We start from the raw sequence: 22,330 nt of genomic DNA, 5'->3' as shown, positions 1-22,330 counted from the left end.
TGCACATGTACTACAAACATGATTTTTTGCACAACCCCTTAAAATCTGAATTTAGACAGCAGATTTCCAAAAGTCACACTAGAACTGTCTCCACAAATGAGTCTGTCTTCCATGTTTGGAAAATGTTCATCTCAACCACATCTGTATTAATGTAATTGATGTCTTAGTATATCCATACATTTAAGCCTATTAGACAGAGTCCATGGGCCAAGCAGGTTTTCAGTTCTCCAATTTTGCTAAAAAAAAAAAAAAGTGATACAAATTATTGGTTGGCTCTAAAAAGGAATCGTTTGCACAATCTGTCAGGGATGTCAACCTTGTTTGACCATTATTTTAGGGACAAAAATTCAACATAGTCAAAAGAACAGGAAGACAAAGGACGGCAAGGAGAGGAACAGTAGTAGCCATTAAACGAGTAGCGAGCAGTATTTCTGGTATTTAGGTTTGCAATTTTTTTTTACTTTTAATTTTAATACTCTGTGTGCTTCTTACCCTGTGTGCTACTATACAATGCTGCTGGAACCTCAATTTCCCTGAGGGAGTCTTCCCAAGGGATCAATACAGTTCTATCAAATCTAAACTATTCCATTTATTAATCCTATTAGTTCAAAGAATAACTGCATCTCATTCAACCAAAACTGAAGCACCTTTAAATTTTGACCCCTGTATAAATTTAAACTTACTTTTGTCACCATTTGTTGTGTTTTTACCCCATAACTCCTTAACATTAAGTCATAAATATTCTAAACTATACCTTTTTGGAATCTCTATGATCAGACAAATAATGTGGTATACTTGTCAATATGATTGGAGCATTTTTAAATTTTGACCCCTGTACAAATTTAAACTTACTTTTGTCACCATTTGTTGTGTTTTTACCCCATAACTCCTTAACATTAAGTCATAAATATTCCAAACTATACCTTTTTGGAATCTTTATGATCAGGCAAATAGTGTTAGAAGTATATTCCGAGTGCTACAAGCACTATCCTACAGGAGGTGATGGAGGATTCTGACAGCATTTTTTTTTTTTCTTTTTTGTCACTGTATCAGTATCTCAGTGTGTCTGCCCCATGATTAAAGCTTTCTGGTTGTGGAATGTAACCCTATTTATAACCAGACACTGTTATTACATGGTGAATTTGACCAATAACAGATTTTATTAAAGGAAACGTTAACCACAGTTGGCATTAGCTGCGGTTCAGGGTGTTAGTGTGATGGCATATGGTTCCATTAGCTACGATTAGCATTTTCCTTCCAAACTGTTAGTATTTATACTTTTCAAATTGCTGTCTCTCCATGTCTGGATCTCTTAAGCCAGGGTCACATGGGACAACCCAACAGGAAAAGCCACGTCATGATCAGGATGCGTCTTTTCCTGTCGTATATTTCTGGGACATGTCAGCAGCAGACACGATAATGTGCACTAACAGGTGGCTTAATACAACATTACAAGTGTCTGGTTTTTACGCGCACAACATGGAGATCACTGGCATGGATGCAGCTAGTGGTCGCTTTGTGCTTTGGAAACTATCCATAGTAGCTTTTGGCCTTCATCATCATAGACAACTGCAAAAACAAAACAAAAAAAATATATGGACCAACCATGGATTTCTAGGAGCCTAGGCTCATCGATAACAGAAACCTTTCCAAGCTACAACCCCTGGCAATAATTATGGAATCACCGGCCTCGGAGGATGTTCATTCAGTTGTTTAATTTTGTATAAAAAAAAGCAGAACACAGACATGACACAAAACTAAAGTCATTTCAAATGGAAACTTTCTGGCTTTAAGAAACACTATAAGAAATCAGGAAAAATAATTGTGGCAATCAGTAAAGGTTACTTTTTTAGACCAAGCAGAGGAAAAAAATACAGACTCACTCAATTCTGAGGAATAAATTATGGAATCACCCTGTAAATTTTCATCCCCAAAACTAACACCTGCATCACATCACATCTGCTTGTTAGTCTGCATCTAAAAAAGGAGTGATCACACCTTGGAGAGCTGTTGCACCAAGTGGACTGACATGAATCATGGCTCCAACACGAGAGATGTCAGTTGAAACAAAGGAGAGGATTATCAAACTCTTAAAAGAGGGTAAATCATCACGCAATGTTGCAAAAGATGTTGGTTGTTCACAGTCAGCTGTGTCTAAACTCTGGACCAAATACAAACAACATGGGAAGGTTGTTAAAGGCAAACATACTGGTAGACCAAGGAAGACATCAAAGCGTCAAGACAGAAAACTTAAAGCAATATGTCTCAAAAATCGAAAATGCACAACAAAACAAATGAGGAACGAATGGGAGGAAACTGGAGTCAACGTCTGTGACCGAACTGTAAGAAACCGCCTAAAGGAAATGGGATTTACATACAGAAAAGCTAAACGAAAGCCATCATTAACACCTAAACAGAAAAAAAACAAGGTTACAATGGGCTAAGGAAAAGCAATCGTGGACTGTGGATGACTGGATGAAAGTCATATTCAGTGATGAATCTCGAATCTGCATTGGGCAAGATGATGATGCTGGAACTTTTGTTTGGTGCCATTCCAATGAGATTTATAAAGATGACTGCCTGAAGAGAACATGTAAATTTCCACAGTCATTGATGATACGGGGCTGCATGTCAGGTAAAGGCACTGGGGAGATGGCTGTCATTACATCATCAATAAATGCACAAGTTTACATTGATATTTTGGACACTTTTCTTATCCCATCAATTGAAAGGATGTTTGGGGATGATGAAATCATTTTTCAAGATGATAATGCATCTTGCCATAGAGCAAAAACTGTGAAAACATTCCTTGCAAAAAGACACATAGGGTCAATGTCATGGCCTGCAAATAGTCCGGATCTTAATCCAACTGAAAATCTTTGGTGGAAGTTGAAGAAAATGGTCCATGACAAGGCTCCAACCTGCAAAGCTGATCTGGCAACAGCAATCAGAGAAAGTTGGAGCCAGATTGATGAAGAGTACTGTTTGTCACTCATTAAGTCCATGCCTCAGAGACTGCAAGCTGTTATAAAAGCCAGAGGTGGTGCAAAAAAATACTAGTGATGTGTTGGAGCGTTCTTTTGTTTTCATGATTCCATAATTTTTTCCTCAGAATTGAGTGATTCCATATTTTTTTCCTCTGGTTGGTCTAAAAAAGTAACCGTTACTGACTGCCACAATTTTTTTTTCTTGATTTCTTATAGTGTTTCTTAAAGCCAGAAAGTTGTCATTTGAAATGACTTTAGTTTTGTGTCATGTCTGTGATCTGCTTTTTTTCTACAAAATTAAACAACTGAATGATCATCCTCCGAGGCCGGTGATTCCATAATTTTTGCCAGGGGTTGTACATGATCTTCATTATATTTTGGACGTCTTCCATTTCCTTGTGAAAAACACAAACCAAAACAAAAAACAAAACAAAAGAAAAAAAAAAAAAACCTGAGCTCCACGACCACTCTGGGGTTTTGAAGATGCTCAAAACTCCAGCGACCTTTGCAGAATCAATGGAGGCCCTTATTGCAGCACTTTAACATCTCAGCGAGGAGTTTAAGTGTCTGGGTTTGCAATTGCCCTGGATCAAGACTAAGATCCAGGCTTTCACTAGTTTCCTGGACTCAGCCATCAGAAGTGTATCTGTATGTGGTGAAAGTGTTGAACGTGTGGAGACATTCTCTTATCTCTGCAGTGACATTCATATCTCTGGGTCCTCATCCTTTGAGACTGAGAGGGAAGAACCTGTGAAGTCACGAGGTTGCTGGACAGAGGTCTTTGATGATGTTGGTACCTTTGCAGGAGAAAACGGGTCCAAGTCTTTAGGGAACATCAGCTACTTTTTGGCCGTGTAGCACATTTCTCTGGGCATGACCAGCATGCAGATGTCTCAGGGTTGAGGACCCCAAGAACTAGAAAGAGGCGGAGGTGATGCTAACTCATCACCTGGCTGGAAGAGATAGATGGTTACTTATAAGCATTGAAGACAGACCAGATGAATGCCAGGGGGAGTTGACATCCAGGACCCAGGGTGGTTCCAAACTGTGATAAGATAAGACGCCACATGTGTCCTGACCTATTCGGAATTCCAAGACTGAGCCTGAACACCTTGATACTGAATCGATTTCCAAAGTGGTTTTCAAGTGGAACTGGTCCTTGATTTCCGTCTCTATGAGACTCAGAGAGACACAGAGATACAAAGACAACTAGAGACGGAGAGACAGACACAAAGTCGGTCTGACAGACATGACAGTGTAGCGGTAATCCAGAGGAAACCACAATTAACAAATTAAGATTACACAATGGAGACACTCCCAAATCAACTAATTTCAGACAAGAGGCAAAAAAAAGGTCAGGCGGACTTACATGCAGAACAAGCGTGCTGCGCGTCACTCTGTCCACGGGTTTGTACAGAAGAGCTGTGGAGGCGGAGTCACAGGGTTCCAGCTCACTATCTAGTCATATTGATTAATGTGGAGGCTGGACAATAGTTTTACTCTGCACTTACTTTCCAGTGAATTTTTAGCTGACTGATCTTTGCAGTCCTTTGTGCTTCTGACCTTGAGATTCTGACAGAAGAACAAGAGAGACAGATGCAAGCAGCTATGGTCATTAAATCAGAAGATTGGGTGCAGTTAAACTATCAGCGACGGCTCTTTGCCTGATTAAAATGTCCTGTCATCACTGCGCCCGGGCAGCTGGACAACATCAAACACTCCTGCTGCGTGCAGCGCGATCACATACCTCAGATATCTCTGCAAACTGTGTGTTTGCTTGGCAGCACTTGTCCGCCGTCGCCACAGCAACTTTATAGTTATCCACAAAGGCCCGGTACACTCCAAGCTGGCTGGCCTACAGAGCACAGATTAGAGTACAGATTAGATTCTTTCTGTCAGACAAACGGGAGATTTTAGCAGAGCCGTGCAGCAGAATGTCAGCATACTGCAGCACCATAGAAGGAAAATAAAGAAGAATTCATCCTGCCAGGTTTAACAATCAAATAAATCTGGTTCTGTGTTTGTAGGTAATCAATGTGTGACAGGAACATGCCTTTGACTTTTTAATATGCTGTATTTTCCATATCATAAACCATGTTTTTTTATGTTAACTAGATTGGGAGCAAGGTTGGGTAGGATTACTTTGAAAGAATACATGTGGATTACATGTATGTATGTACATACATTTGGATTACTTGTAATCTGATTACATTTCAAAGTAATCCTACCCAACCCTGATTGGGAGGTCCTGCAACTTACATTTGAAAGCAACGTATATGAAAAAACACTGCATTATCATCTACTGCCACAAGATGGCATCATCTACATGCATGAAAACGTGATCCTGCTACTGAATGAAGTACTGAGATTTATACTGTGGAAGAGAAGATGATCATCATTTCAAAGACTCCTGGAAAGAAATGTAGCCACAGCATCCAGCACCCGTTCACAGAGCACTTGCTATTCATAGTAGCTATTTAATTTGTAATTTTGCATTATGATTGAGTGTGCATGTGGGTTGGGAAAAAGTTTATATTGAGACAAGAGGTTTTGTGTCTTATATTTTTTTTGCAGTTGCAGTATTTTATTATTATTTTGTATTTATTACAGTCTTGCACATAAATCTGTACTATGTAAAATACGTTCTACCAACAGTCATGTAGCTGCCATAGTAATGCTTTACCCAGTCTGAAGCATTTATTTTGTGGAAAAATAAATTTATATATTATATATAAATTACTGTCTATGCTACGATTTATACTGTGACATTTTAGGCCCTATTACAAACTCAAGCGTTTTTACACATTTATATATAGTTTTATGCCAAATGTTTAAAAACCTGCATTTAAGTGTCATTTAAACATTTAAAATAAACAATTTTAATAAAATGATCCACTTGAATCTCATATTGCTACAAATCCCTGCAATTTGACAAGAATTGAATGAAAATATCAAAAAATAATCAAATTGCACACATTAAGCATGCACCCTCTTTTAAACAACACACCTAAATCATCACTTTCTTTAGACAAATTATTTTTTGCATTTTAAAGTCAGTGAAAGTCTCTGAAATCATTGAAATAACAACCATTAATTATCATCTGTAATAATTTATTATTGTAATTTAAATTTTGCTAGAGGTGTTGATTAACCTGCATTGAAGTTTTTTTTTTGATTTGTAATATTTTTGCTCTTTCACGTATATAGTTACTGTGCTATACATAAAAACAAGAACGAGTCATAAATAATTGTTAAACATAACTATTTACTGACAAAAAAAATCGAATTTTTTAATCTAAAAAGAAAGTCAGGGTTAGGTTTTTCTTTCTTTTCTTTCATTTAAATTACAACAAGTTGCCTCAAGGCCCCGCACACAAGTAAGGTCTAACCTTACCAACCCCTAGAGCAGTGGTAAAGAAAAACCTCCTGTGATGACTTGAAGAAACCTCAAGCAGACCAGACTCAAAGGGGTGACCCTCTGCTTGGGCCATTCTAACAGTTACAAGATTTTGCAAAGTTTTACAAAGCTGAAGAAACAGAAAATACAAAATCAAACAACATAATAATAATATAAAGAAGATGAGAAGTCCACACAGGCAGGAGTCATCCACGCAAATGCAGACTGCAGCATGCAGAGCCTGCCTCAGGCCTTCCACCTCACAGTCCATCCGGGCCCTTCAGTTCGGCCCTTTTTCTCTCTGTCCGTCGTTTGTACCTCGGACAGAGAGAAAAAGAGCAGAATCAGTCAGTCGGAAAAAACTACACCTAAGGTATAATTCATCAGTAGTAAATCAACAGGAAAATAGAGAAAATACTAAGGTGATCGCCGGCCGCTAGCCCTAAGCTTCACTAACAGTCCCAGAATTTAGATAAAGTTGAGGCCGAGACCTGCTCCTTTGCAAATAAAATGAATTTAAAAGGATAGGAAGCATAGTACCACACTATGCCAGTATGCTAGCCATACAAGAGGGAGAATAAATACATCTTACGTCTGGACGCAGGGAGATCATTCTCCTTAATACTTTTTCAGCTATTAAACAGTTTGTTGTAACTTTGTGTGTCTATTTTTCTGGTCAGTGCTGTTGCAGCCGTTTGCGCATGTGTCCACGATGTCTAAACGCATGTGTTTTTCATCTCTGTTCATCGGTGAAGTAGTGAGGTAGCTCTTTTGTTCTCCTTTACAGGTCTCATGTGGTGAAGTGAAGCTTTTATCCCGCCAGGATACGACTCCAGGCAGTCTGCTCACATGTGCGCCGCGCTTTTCATGACGCGCTAGTGAACGACTGCAGACTCCCACCTTCTGTCTTTAAAGCCGCTCCATTTCATCATCATTAATGATCAAGGCAGGGTATTTGAGGAGGGCTAAAATTACTCTCTCAAAGTTACTGACTTGACGAACAGCGGTTTGTTTGAAGTGAAACCAGCAGAGAATGAGTGGTTTTTAACTGCTGCGCCTCTGAGCAGGGCAGCGTTACAACAAACTGCTGACTGATTCCTCTGTAGTCAGGAAGATTGTTTCACAAAAAAAAAAAAATCCTTCGTATTGTAATGCTTCGTTTTGTTACCCAACGGTGGACTTAAAGCGGATCAACAGAGTTACGTCACATGTTTGACTAAAAGTGAAAGAAAAAAATAAATCCAGTAAAGCCGCACAATATATATAAACTCATCACAGATGATTATCATATTTCAGCTGGAACAGTTCCATCTGATATGTTCTGGTTTGTAGGTTTCCTTGTTTTCTTTGCTGCCTCGTTCCGCTGTTCATGTCTGGACAGCAGACGTGGAGGAACAGGTTTTTGTGGCTTCAATTCATAAATACTTGTTGCAACGCTGACTTGTTCTTTTTATCGTTTTAAAAATACTTGATATAGAAGAAGAAACAGGCAGGTTTAGTTTTTACCTGATGGCCATTAAATATGGCCATCAGGTATTGTGAAGACTGTGTCCGTCTGTCTGTTTGTCTGTGCTCAGTATAAGTCCAGTCCTCTTACTGCCAGAGTCTTCAAATTCACAGGGAACATTCTTGGGACACAGACCTTGGACAAGTTCAGAGATTTTTAGCCTTAACCTATTTTAAGAGGTTAAAAAGTGTTTCTTTGTTTGATTGTTTTTTGCGGAGGTGACAGCCAATCAGAGTAGAGCAGCACAGTGACATCAGTGGCTGGTTGAGCTAGCTGCAAACTGTTTCGTTTGTGTGTCATTTGAAAGTGACCCTGTCGCGGGGACAGGCCCACTGACAGCGTGGACGACTCCTGACGCCTGTGTGGACTTCTCATCTTCTTCATATTATTATTATTATGTTGTTTGATTTTGTATTTTCTGTTTCTTCAGCTCTGTAAAACTTTGCAAAACCTTGTAACTGTTAGAATGGCATAAGCAGAGGGTCACCACTTTGAGTCTGGTCTGCTTGAGGTTTCTTCCTCAAGTCATCAGAAAGAGTTTTTCCTTACTACTGTCACCTGTGTGCTTGCCCTTGGGGTTGGTAAGGTTAGGGCTTACTTGTGTGAAGCACCTTGAGGCAACTTTGTTGTGATTTGGCACTAGATAAATCGAATTGAATCTGTGTAAATATAACCTCTTTGTCATACATTATGTAAACGTCAGTGAGAAAAACACTTCTAAAACTGAAAATGCTGTGTTTGGAACCCGATAACACCTCTGAAGTGATTTACAAGACATTTTATGAATGTTAGCGTGGTGACGTCACACATGTACCCCACACATCGAATTGCTTAACAGATTAAAGCATGAACGTGTTTCTCTGTTTGCATGTATGCGTGTGATGTTCTTATTCTGTAGTATGACTGTCTTTGCACTTGTGCCCTCCAAAAGTATTGGAACAGTTGGTATTTCACACATTTTAATTTGTTTATGCCATTTCAAACACAAAAAAATTAATTTTCTAAAATTATCTTCCTTAAAGTCAAACTGAAAGCAAATCTCTACAACGTGATCTAAATTAATTAAAAATATAATACCTGTAAATAACCAGTTTTATTGCCAGTTTTCTTCAGACAAGTCAGGGGATGGATACATGTACATTTCCAAGTCACTGAATATATCTTGGACTTTATTTACAGTATATCGATTATGAAGAAATACAAACAGTATGGCACTCTATGGTAAATCTGTGTGGAGTGGACAGTTCTCAAACCTGAGTGACTGTGCAAGAAGGAGAAGAGTGAGGAAAGCCACCAAGACACTCAGACAACCCAGAAGATGTTATAGGCTTCTGGGGGGGGGGGGGGGGGTGATTGGAGAAATTGTTTATAGTGCATGTTTTGCATTTTGTATCACCAGTTATAGAGCTTCACGATGAGGAGGTATAGAGGGGGATTTTCTTAAGAAGAAAGCCTAGAGGTCCAGAAAGGGAGTTCACATTTCAGCCACAGTAGTCCACGGGCCAAGCAGGTTTTCAGTACCACTTAAGGGGGCTAATCAATCCAGCCTCAGTGTACCACGGCCGACACAAAAATGTATGCTGGCCTCCCAGGGTGGTAGCTGTAGCCAGCTAATAGTCATTGTAGAACTGCACAGTGTCAAAAATTGAACAATGGGCCAATCATTGAAAACTACACCACATTATTTGCCTGAACATAACCATTCCAAAAAGGTATAGTTTGGACAATCTGTGACTGAATGTTCTGGAGTTATGGGGCCAAAAACAGCAAGAATGGTGACAAAGGTCAGTTTCAGTTTGTACAGGGATCAATCGTTAGAGTTGCTCCAATTTTAAGAAAATATTATGCAAATTATTGGTTACACCATCTGTCATGCTTAGTTATCACACTATAGATGTCACAGAATCTAACGGACGTTGACCTTGTTTGTACTTTGGAGACCAAGTACCCAACACAGTCAAAACTATTCCATTTCTTAAATCTTATCAGCTCAACCAATAATTTTAAACTGACTACTAATTTTGACCCCAGCTTGTATTGAGATACGCATTCGTGTCTTAGCATAGGGGGTCATGCTAACTGCTTTAAATACTAATGGTTAGTATTAACCACGGTCACGCTAACTGTGGTTAACACTAACAATGATACATGACTCACATGCTAATGCTAGCTGTGGTTCAGGGTTATCTGTGAAAATACAACCTGTCAGTCCTCAAACATGCCATAACAGTAACAACAACATCTACAATGTCCAATATAAACAGCGGTATGATTTCTATCCCGAAATTCAATCATTAAAATTGCCAGGTGTAAGCTTTCTCATTTCCTGGGATGTTTTACATTAACTTTCTTAAATTTAAATGATCCACATTGTACCAGTTTCTGGAAGAGGTCGCCCACACACTGCTGCTGGCTCCAGTCCTGGACTCTCGGCAGCAGAGCGTCAAAGAAATCTTTGTGGATCTCATGAAGCTCTGGCACCTTGAAGAAGATCGTCTCTATCTGTTGAACAGTCAGCATCGGCTGAGAGGTGGTCGCGGCCGCCCTCAGGGGCTTCATGGGCTGTGCAAAAAAAAGAAAGAAAGAAATCAAGCCCTCCATCTCGCCACTGAGATGTTGAAAAGAAGTCCAGATAAAGTTTTGTTGAACATCTGCTGGACAGGTAAGATAACACTCACACAAGGCTGATGTATCAATTGTCAATACAACTTACAAAGTTTTTGCGTCGTTTGCCAAAATAAGTTACTTGGGACATGAACACTTTTTATTATAACTTTATTAAAAGTATTTTACTATTTGTAAGCAGGAAATTCCGAGTTCCCATTTTCCATCAAGTGCAGCATGAACTTTGAATCTTGTGTACACACTTCCCCCTTCATGTCGTCTGCAAGATCTCTTAAGCAAACTCTGTATTTCCCCTCAAAATAAATACTTTACCAGGAATAAAATTAGCTGTAATTTTGTGACATACCACAGACATAAATGTACCTTATTAGTTATTATAAAGGTACTTTTTAGCTATCACGTTTCACACTCACTCACTCACCCACGTTCAAACCGTTTACCCAGGATTGGGTTGGGGGGGCAACAGCTCCAGCAGGGGACTCAAAACTTCTCTTTCCTGGGACACATTAACCACCTCTGACTAGGAGATCCCAATTCATTCCCAGGCCAGTGTGGAGATATAATCTCTCTACCTAGTCCTGGGTCTTCCCCGGGGTCTCCTCTCAGCTGGATGTGCCTGGAACACCTCCCTAGATGCCCGAACCACCTCAGCTGGCTCCTTTCAATGTGAAGGATCAGTGGCTCGACTCCAAGCTCCTCATGGATGACTGAGCTTCTCACACTATCTCTAATGGAGACACCAGCCACCCTCCTGAGAAAACCCATTTTAGTCCCTTGTACCTGTGAGTAGCACAAATAATTTATGTGGCATCTTATTGTTTGGTAAATAGTTGTACAAAAAACACCTGAAGCATTTCCTGCATTTTAATGTAAACAGTTGTATATAACTTTGTTTGCTACATTTATACATTTGTTTTCAAAATTTACAATTTATATTTGCATTCTAAATAATAAAAATGGTTTGTTAAACATGTTTGTGGTTTTCAAAGTAACAAAAAAAATACTTTTTCTATTTGGATTTTATGTTTTTGTGTGAATTTAGGTTCATTGTGTTAATATAGTATGTCATAATGAAAGAAAACCTGTACGCACTGAAGGTAAAACCAAAAGTAGTTAAAAATGGCCAATTATACACTGGGCTCCAGAAGGTTAAATTCATAGTAGTCTCACCACATTTTGTCTTTTTTTTTTCCATCAACTGTATAATCCAGAGTTTGAGTATCATGTTGAGTTATTATAAAGGTACTTTATAACTATTGCATTGAGTTAATATAAAGGTACTATATTGCTACAGTATTTAGGTACTGTAAAGGTACGTTTTAGCAACACTTAGTTACTATGAAGGTACTTTATAGCTCCAGGGTTTAGTTATTATGAAGGTACTTTGTAATAATTAGATTTCAAAAGGAAGCAAATTTTGTCAGTTTTGACAATTTTGTGAAAAAACTCGAACAAGACAACAATGTTTTATTAACTTTGAGTTTTACAGTGTTGGTTGAACAAAACTGATCACTTGGAAAGGTTATAGTAGAGTTTGGAAAATGCTGTGTGTTTTTTGCCGTTCTGCTGATATATAAAACCAACATTTCAGCCAATAATCCTTTATCAAGACAAAAACACAAAAAAAAGACAAACTGATCATTCAGTCTTCAAATGTAAAGATCGTGTATTCAATCAATCAATCAATCAATTTTTTTATATAGCGCCAAATCACAACAAACAGTTGCCCCAAGGCGCTTTATATTGTAAGGCAAGGCCATACAATAATTATGTAAAACCCCAACGGTCAAAACGACCCCCTGTGAGCAAGCACTTGGCGACAGTGGGAAGGAAAAACTCCCTTTTAACAGGAAGAAACCTCCAGCAGAACCAGGCTCAGGGAGGGGCAGTCTTCTGCTGGGACTGGTTGGGGCTGAGGGAGAGAACCAGGAAAAAGACATGCTGTGGAGGGGAGCAGAGATCGATCACTAATGATTAAATGCAGAGTGGTGCATACAGAGCAAAAAGAGAAAGAAACAGTGCATCATGGGAACCCCCCAGCAGTCTACGTCTATAGCAGCATAACTAAGGGATGGTTCAGGGTCACCTGATCCAGCCCTAACTATAAGCTTTAGCAAAAAGGAAAGTTTTAAGCCTAATCTTAAAAGTAGAGAGGGTGTCTGTCTCCCTGATCTGAATTGGGAGCTGGTTCCACAGGAGAGGAGCCTGAAAGCTGAAGGCTCTGCCTCCCATTCTACTCTTACAAACCCTAGGAACTACAAGTAAGCCTGCAGTCTGAGAGCGAAGCGCTCTATTGGGGTGATATGGTACTACGAGGTCCCTAAGATAAGATGGGACCTGATTATTCAAAACCTTATAAGTAAGAAGAAGAATTTTAAATTCTATTCTAGAATTAACAGGAAGCCAATGAAGAGAGGCCAATATGGGTGAGATATGCTCTCTCCTTCTAGTCCCCGTCAGTACTCTAGCTGCAGCATTTTGAATTAACTGAAGGCTTTTTAGGGAACTTTTAGGACAACCTGATAATAATGAATTACAATAGTCCAGCCTAGAGGAAATAAATGCATGAATTAGTTTTTCAGCATCACTCTGAGACAAGACCTTTCTGATTTTAGAGATATTGCGTAAATGCAAAAAAGCAGTCCTACATATTTGTTTAATATGCGCTTTGAATGACATATCCTGATCAAAAATGACTCCAAGATTTCTCACAGGCAATGGCAGAACATTGATGACTTCTTCCTTAAATCCAGTGAGGAGTCAGTTTTTTCGGGGTTAAAGGTCAAAGCAGGACTGGATAAAACAGAAACTAGTAGTGGGTGCATTTTGTTGTTTTTGCCCATTACCATGGTAACTTTTCAAATCTGGACAAAGTGCTCTAGGCCCTGCTGTGACCCTTAATTACAATAAGTGGCTTTAGCAAATGAATGAATGAACGACTAAATGAATTAATGTTCCACTGGAGGTTAAATGGTAAATAAATGGACTGCATTTATATAGTGCTTTTTCCATCTGCATCAGACGCACAAAGCGCTTCACAAATAATGCCTCACATTCACCCCGATGTCAGGGTGCTGCCATACAAGATGTAGGGGATTAAGGACCATCCACAAGTGCCCTTAGTGATTTTCCAGTCAGACTGGGATTTGAACAAAGGATCTTCTGGTCTCAAACCCAATGCTTTAATTACTAGACCATCACCTCCCCCAGCTTAAAGAAACATAAACCCTACAAAAAAATAAAACAATAAAACACACCGGGGGGTGGAGGTGGGTGGCTCCGTGTCAGTACACTCACTCACTCATTCATCTTCAACCGCTTAGTCCAATTAAGGGTCACGTGGGGCTGGAGTCATAGAGCGTGAGGCGGGTTCACCCTGAACAGGACACCAGTCTGTCACAGGGCCACAAACAGACAAACAGACACATTCACACCCACTCGCACACCTACGGACAATTTAAAGATTCCAATCCACCTAACCCGCATGTCTTTGGATGTGGGAGGAAGCCGGAGCACCCGGAGGAAACCCACGCAAACACGGGGAGAACATGCAAACTCCACACAGAAAGGCCACAGGCGGGAATTGAACCCATGACCTTCTCGCTGTGAGGCAACAGTGCTAACCACTAAGTCACCGTGCTGCCCGTGTCAGTACACGTGTTGTGCAATTATTATTTAAGACTGTTATGGCAGTTTTGCTCCTTGGTGAAGGCCTACATTACAGCAAGTGTCAGATAATTGCTAGCAGGGTCAAGGGTCAAAGGCGGTGGGGCGCAGAATGCCTTCACTGGATGAGTTGACGAAGCTGCCAATTAATTGCATTTTGTCCCAAAGACAAAGGTTGTAAATGGCTGTGTGCACTGCGTCTGTGTCTCCGTCAGTGTGTGTGTGTGTGTGTGTTAAGTAGTCCGTACTATCAAAAGGGCCTCCAGGTGGCTGAGGTAAGTCTCCTCACTGGCCAGGATTCCTGACAGAACCCACTTCCTCATCTCCAGACCCTTCTCATGATCCAGCTCCACCTGACAGAAGCATCATAAGAGACAGAAGAAGAAACACTTTAGGTTAACGGCCTGCGGTCACGGCCCTGCACCCTGCACCCTGCACCCGGCTCCTGGGGTCTGTTCTGTTTGCAATCCTGTACCCGGGTCCTGGAGACACTGACATTGCTGGGGAATGCAGGCTGATCCGGTCTGATTAAACTTTGTGGGAGTTTAGATTCCATGATGCGTGATCCAAAGGCTCCTGACATCGTAAAGAAGACAAATGTGTTTCTAACCAAGGAGCTGTTATTCCAAGCAGGTCAAAGACATCAATCATTCAACTCAATCCAGCTGAGAAACGGACCACAAGCTCTTTCAGTCGTGCGTTTGGACTCAGGATAACAGGTTTGCTGAACGTGTGATACTGATGTACAAATGCCTTGCTCGAGAGGGAAGCGACCTGAAATGTTGACTTTTCCTGTTAGCTTAGAATTGAATCAGCAGGAGGATTCAAACCAGCAAAGTTCTATTTCCGATCTACGTGATACCTCATGAATTAATGGGTTAATCATGTGGTCTATACAACGTTACAAGATAATTAAAACAAACAAAAAAAAAGGTCCATCAGGATCCCAAGCGGTTTAAACCATTTATCACTGGCTCAGCAGCATTTAAAATCAGTTATAAACTGATATTTTGTTTGAATCCGTATAAATGTCATTTCAAGTGGTTTCTAATGTTTAACTAGTCTTTTTTTTAGTGGAGAATTGTTACAAGCAGGTTAACTCACATTCCATTTTACCATTAAATCCAGTTTAAACAATTTATTTGGAGTTTAGACAGAAGTTTTTTTGTTGATAAAATATTTAAATATAACGCTAAAATACCCTTGGCCGTATGAGCATTGTGTTTTTCATGATTTGCAGATGTTCAATTAATTATTAAGATTCTATTGTCTTACATGTTCAAATCAAATCATCATTTGTTCATGTTGTAGAAATCAAGGAATATTTGTAGATCACCCTCTCTGCATTTGCAGTTTTTAATGAGACAAATTTAACTCCATAGGAAGTTAGCTTTGAGTTAGCGGACGTTAGCATGCATGTTAATGTCCACAAAATGTCTTGCAAATGACTGCAGAGGTGTTATCTGTTTCCAAAAACAGCATTTTAAATTTTAGAAGTGTTTATTACTTGCTAGCTTTTACATAATATATGACGACACAGAGGTTATATTTATGCACAAACGAAATGGGAGTTTTGCACCTAGCTACCAGCCTGTAACATCACCACGCTAGTGTCCACTAAATGTCTTGTAAATAAGTTCTGAGGTGTTACTGGGTTCTAGAAGTGTTTATTTCTCGCTAGCTTTTACATAATATGTGAGATATATGTATATAAACACACAAAATTAAGTGGTCTGGGAAAGAGCAGCCACTGATGTCACGGTGCTGCTCTACTCTGATTGGCTCTCACCCCCACCACTCAAAAACAAAATTAAAAACAGAATTTGACTTTTTAACCTCTTAAAATAGGTCAAGGTTAGCCATCTTTGAACTTGCCCCAAGTCTGTGTCCCAAGAATGTTCCCTGTGAATTTGAAGCCTCCGGCAGTAAGAGGACTGGACTTATGCTGAGCACAGACAGACGGACGGACAAACGCAAAGCCTTCACAATACCTGATGGCCATATTTGATGGCCTCTGATAAAAATAAAATAAAATAAAAAAAACTGCTAAAGCAGTATTTTATCTGTCACTCAGCAAGTTAAATTTTTTTTCAACATTAGTACCAAATAGGCGTTTTGTCAAATTTACAGGCGCCGCCTATGATATTTGGAGAATCACTGAGGTTTCAACAAAACTGAATTTTCTGCTATTGGCAACATCACAAAGCAAAATACAACAACAACAACAATAATAATAATAATAAAAACATAAATAAATAAATGAAGATCCTCTCTGTCTTTGGTTTAGTTCATTTTAGAAGAGCCAGTGTACAGTGCCAGGAATCGATCTCGTGACATTACCGACAGAGTGGACTCCAGAGATCCAGAGGACTGGGTGTCCCGTCTGCTGCAGCTCTTGGAGCGGAGCTGAGGCGAGGAAGATGGAGATCCGCTGAAGGTTAGAGGACGGCAGCGCTGCTGGTGCTCTTCTGAATGTTCCAGGTCAAAACCGTATGATTGAAGAGTCTCATCTGTGACAAAAAAAAAGAGACAAAGACCATGTGGTGTCTTCAAATTATTAAACAGAGAAAAACAGTTGGAAACTAAGAAACATTTAAAACTACTGTCTCTTTGTAAAATGAGTAATTTACTAATATTTAATTAAATTATCAAACAAATGCCAAATGTTCTGTCAGGACTGGACGAGGGCAGGACACAAATGCAGGCTCGACAAAAGGAAATATACTTAAAGGGTGGTTTATTCAGGCTAGGGATCGTTAACAGCAAGGCAGTCCACGGAGCAAAAGTACTTGACAAGGATTAAGCAAAAGACGTGGTCCAAAGAACAAGCAAGGTCAAAACACGAGCAAACAGGTATGTCAGAGCAGAGGCAAAAAACAGGATCCAGAACACAAATCAGAGTTCAAAAACAAGGCTAGGCAAAACAAGAACGAAACAAGAGGCTGGTAAGTGAGGGAGTCAACGAACGAGCGGGGAAGAAGTGAACAGACACAGGTTAAATAGGGACAGGTGTTAATCAGGAAATGAGGTGCACGTGGAGGAGGAAAGGCCTGGGAAGGGGGGCGTGGTCAGGTGACAGCTAAGAGGCCAATGATGCAGACGGGCGGTGACAAATGGGCAAGAGAATGACAGATGAAGGGGCGTGGCTGACTGAGAGGACAAAGTGCAGGTGCGGAACAGAGAGTGCACTGATCCGGAAAAGACTGTGGAAACAATGAGAGACTGACAAGCAGGAGCAAGAGAAAGGTGATCAGATACAAACATGACAATAAGAGATAGTACAAAGAAAACCACCCTAACTTGAACAAAACTGAAAAGCATACAGGAACGTGATAAGTGAATCATGGGAATTAATACAATAAACCTACTTAGAACAGACAGAAGAACTACAAGAAAACAAAACTGAAAACCAAAACCAGAAATTCCCAAATACTTAACAGAAGAGAGAACAGTAACATAAGCAAACAAACACTAAATGCTGAAACATAAAAACAGATTGTGGATAAACTAGAATGGAACTAAAACATAGCTGTAAAGTAACAAAGAAAGAAAGTGACAAAGCAATATGAGAACATTGAATAAACGTGAAGAAAGAGGCAATAACAAAACAAGACTAAGACATAACTGAGGTGAAAAGTAACAAAGGAAGAAAGTGACTAAGCAAAAATCAGAACATGGAAAAAAACCCCCACATGAAGAAAAAGGTAATTAACAAAACGAGGCTGATGCCAAAGGAACAGAACTAAAGGAAGAAGGGCCATACGGGCTGAAGCCTGGAAACGGCCGGGACATGACATGTTCTCTGCTTCTCGCTTCTTTTCAATTGTATTGAATTGCTCATTATTGGGTTTTAAATCATACTAGACTTAACATATTTTAGGTTTTGGAGTGTTTGTTGGCTTTGCTTTATGTCAGTCCTACAATAAAACCTGAGCTGTACTCATGTGAGTACATTCCTGTGCAAACTGGCAGTAATACTAATCTACTGGCATTCTAGGGAGGGCAAAAAAACAAACCATTTATTTTTATAACAACAAACTCCCTTCATTACATCATCTTATAGATTACTTTAAAAAAGCTCATAGTTTTACAGATTGGTTATTCTGTGTCAAATCAACAAAGAATCTGATAAATCTCTAAGTCTTTGTGGGATTACTGGGATTCGTTAGTAACACCCAGAACTCTCTTATTTTTGGTCATGTCCTCTCAACAAGTGAGATACATGCTAACTAAGTGTCAGCTAGTTAGCGCACCCTTGAGATTTTAAATGCCCATATCTCAGAAGATATAGCAGCTAGAGAGATGTGTTTTGGCCATAGATAAAATCAAAATACACCCAATGTGAAACTCTGCAAAGGTTTTATTGGGGTGATCTTTTGTACCAAGTTTCACCATTATATACAAAGTCTTTGTCAAGATATCATGTACTCAATGTTTCACAGACTCTGTACCCTGGAGGCCACAGATAAAATTGAAACTTAAAAGTCATTGTGTTTCTGTAAAAGGTGTCAAAATTTGGAATAACTGTTCTGATAGCATTCAATCATCCATTACTTTAGATGGCTTGAAAACACTTTATAAAAACAATATAACTGCTTATTATAGTATGATGAATCAGGTTAACTGAGTTTGTTACTTTTTTATTGTGTGTTGTACTATTGTTTGTTCTGTTGTGGTGAGATATTCAAATCAGATCAACTTTTTTTATAAAGCACTTAAAAAAAAAACAGCTGCAGCTGAAACAAAGTGCTGTACATGGGACATAAAAAGCAACAAACCACCAAGTAAAAATAAAAAGAAGCCCAAAAAAATGAAAACTAAAACAAGTAAAATCAGTTAAAACAACCAAAACAGATCGAGATCTCATTTTGGGTTAAAAGCCCGTGCATAAAAGTGGGTTTTAAAAACAGAAAGTGAAGCGGCCTGCCTGATCTTTGGAACCACAACAGAAAAAGCTCGGTCCCCTCTGAGCATACACTTGCACCTCGGTACCTCCAGGAGGAGCTGATCAACTGACTGGAGGTGGCGAACAGGGGTGTAAAGATGAAGCAGCTCAGAGAGGTAGGGTGAGGCCAGGCCATTTAAAGATTTAAAAACAAATAACAGAATCTTAAAATGAATTCTAAAATACACAGGCAGCCAGTGGAGGGAGGCCAGGACAGGTGTAAGCAGACGGGACACTGTTTGCAGGTAAAAGAACTTTTAAAAACAGTCAATGTTCCTCTACCCCGGCCCAGTGTCCGTGGAGAGTTAAAAAAGGAGCAATCGGCCGGTAAAAGTTCCATGACAGGGTTGCACTCACCGGCTTTCATCCACGTCTCCGTAACACAAAGGAAATCCAGATCACGGGTATCAAAGAAGTCCCTGAGAATAAAAATTTTGTTTGCCAGCGATCTGACATTCACAAGGCAAATTCTGGTAGGAGCTGGAGCTTGTGGCCCGGCGGATCGCTGAACACGGAGCGGCATCCTCAGGTTACGGAGATTTCTCCCACGCCGGCGGAGCCGTGGGGACACTGAATTGCGTAACATGAAATTGATGTCATCCACGGCGGTAACAGCTACCAGACAGCTGTCAATAGGGTCGAGGAAACACCAGGGCACCGTAAGGGAGCGCGATGTAATCCATGAAATGAGTGTGCCAGAAGAATCCTTAGCGTTACCATCTGGCCGCTGCATTTACCACAGCGCCGATGACGCCTCTGCCGGGAAGACAGAGCTGGGGCCCGGAGCAGGTGAGATGGTATTTCCGATAGGAGCGGAGGTAGAGGTTTCGATCCATAATGGTTAAAAACACTTAAAACTCCAAATTTGTTGTAGATCCAAGAAGGACTGGTGATCATATACCAGCAGAGAGTCGATTTGTGAAGTGTTAAAACTGAGAAACACCAAAAACGCACAAAAGAGCGAGAGAAACAGACGGCATGCCATGCACACTGGCGCCATCTTTTTCGGCTTTTTATATTTTAGTTCACCGATTACTCTACATCGTCTCTGCTTGTTTTTTTGTTTGCTTTTGTTGTTATAAGTGTATATATATATATATATATATATATATATATATATATATATATATACACACACACATATATAACAAATGGTAAAAGGGGCAGGTGTTTATAAGCTTTTGCTTCACCTTACACCATTTTGGCTGCACAAAGCTGGAAACTAAAAAAAACAAACTAAAAAAAAACCTGAAAAAAAAAAAAACCAAAGCTGGAAACTGGCTACGAGTTTTGTTTTTGTTTTGTTTTTCTTTAATGAGAGACATTTTTTGTTGTTAAGTATGTGTGCGTGTGCATGTCGAATAAAATTCATTCACTCAAATACCTCCAATGTCAAACTTGTCTGAGGTCATAAAGAGGTGATTTTGTGTCGGGCAGATACGTGCAAAACATAACTATGATTGTGCGTTTAAGGTAAAAGCACCAAATTTTGCATGGACATTGTGTGATATATGTTTTAAAAATTAAATATCATGACACACACACTTGTCAGTTTTGTTAGGTATATCTGTGGGTTTATATACTATTTTGTTTTTTATTATTATTTTTTGGTAGCAAGTAATCACTTTACTCAAAGGATCATATATTTTTACTATGAGTCTTTTATCTGCTTAAAAGTGCATGTGGAACTGGATTTAACTGGTTTTAGTGCTTACAACAAAGGGAATCAAGATACCATAGGTTTTGTCCTTGCGTGGGTTTTGGGCAGGGGTCCGGACCGCCCTCTAGGCCTACGGGAGACCAGTAAGAGAAGGGTTCACGAAATAAGGTCTGCCTTTTGTCACGCCCATATTAACTGTTTCAGTTTCTTTGTTCCGTGTTCTGGACGGATGGACCTCCTGTGAGAGAGAAGTTCTCCAGAATCCAGGCCTGTTTCTCACCGTGATTTTTAATAAATGTAATATGATAAATAGTTTGTACTTTGCACTTTCTAGGGACTGTATCACAAAAACCACTGAGGTAATACTGACAGTTTCTTTTAAAATCAATATAGTTGTCAAGGGCACAATTTAGAACTAGAAATTGGGGGGGACAAAGTGCAAGGCCTGCAGGGCTGAAGCCCATAGGCCGGGGGTCTGGGGGCCGCTTTAGGCCCCCAGAAGCCAACAGTTTCTAGATAAGCTCAGATGCATTCTGAGCATCCAGAACAGTAATTTTAATGTTTTGAGAAGACCATTAAGTGGACACCATTTGACTTATACAATTTGAAACTGTGGCTATAAGTACTTTATTCTGAGAATAGCCACCACTGATTTTATTAACATCCTGGTTAAATAAGGTATCACCACATGTGTAGAACTCAAAAAGAATGATAGGTTGAGTTCTCATTAAAAAAAACTGCAATGTGGTAAAATGTATTCATAAATATGAAAGAACAGGTTCTTAATAATTATTAACTATCGCATACTGTATTTCTTTTCTCAAGATTTGTTTTTGCATAAGTTTGAAAAAACAACAAATCATAAGTTTAGGATAAATTACTTATCATGAATTTAATTTTCGAAGTGGCACTAATGACAACACTCATACTGAACATAATTTCACTTGCATGGACTGATTTTGGAGATCAAGCAATAATTGCAGATGGGCTTTCTGAGGTCCCAGATAGCTTTTCTGATTTCCTTTACTTCTGGGGAAAACCTGGTCTTGTTAGGAGAGACGGCATCCATCCCACATTGGATGGAGCAGCTCTCATTTCTAGAAATCTGACCAATTTTCTTAAATCCTCCAAACCGTGACTATCCAGGGTTGGGACCAGGAAGCAGAGTTGTAGTCTTACACACCTCTTTGCAGCTTCTCTCCCCCTGCCATCCCCTCATTACCCCATCCCCGTAGAGACGGTGTCTGCTCCCAGACTACCAATAACCAGCAAAAATCTATTTAAGCATAAAAATTCAAAAAGAAAAAATAATATAGCACCTTCAACTGCACCACAGACTAAAACAGTTAAATGTGGTCTATTAAACATTAGGTCTCTCTCTTCTAAGTCCCTGTTAGTAAATAATATAATAATTGATCAACATATTGATTTATTCTGCCTTACAGAAACCTGGTTACAGCAGGATGAATATGTTAGTTTAAATGAGTCAACACCCCCGAGTCACACTAACTTCAGAATGCTCGTAGCACGGGCCGGGGCGGAG

General features: G+C 39.6%; 1 protein-coding gene across 1 annotated transcript in view; it reads right to left on the bottom strand.

Moving 5' to 3' along the window:
• si:dkey-91m11.5 (PH_BCR_vertebrate and RhoGAP_Bcr domain-containing protein) overlaps window positions 1–22,330 on the bottom strand; it is a 117,275-nt gene that overhangs the window by 39,917 nt on the left and 55,028 nt on the right. The window contains 6 exon segments of the mRNA XM_034171280.1: window positions 4,357–4,409; window positions 4,499–4,559; window positions 4,735–4,842; window positions 10,268–10,453; window positions 14,431–14,535; window positions 16,523–16,692. Of these exon segments, the coding sequence (XP_034027171.1) occupies window positions 4,357–4,409; window positions 4,499–4,559; window positions 4,735–4,842; window positions 10,268–10,453; window positions 14,431–14,535; window positions 16,523–16,692 (683 nt within the window).

Source organism: Thalassophryne amazonica, chromosome 5 (assembly GCF_902500255.1).
Source record: "Thalassophryne amazonica chromosome 5, fThaAma1.1, whole genome shotgun sequence".
NCBI lineage: Eukaryota > Metazoa > Chordata > Actinopteri > Batrachoidiformes > Batrachoididae > Thalassophryne > Thalassophryne amazonica.
This window is presented reverse-complemented; position numbering and strand designations above follow the sequence as displayed.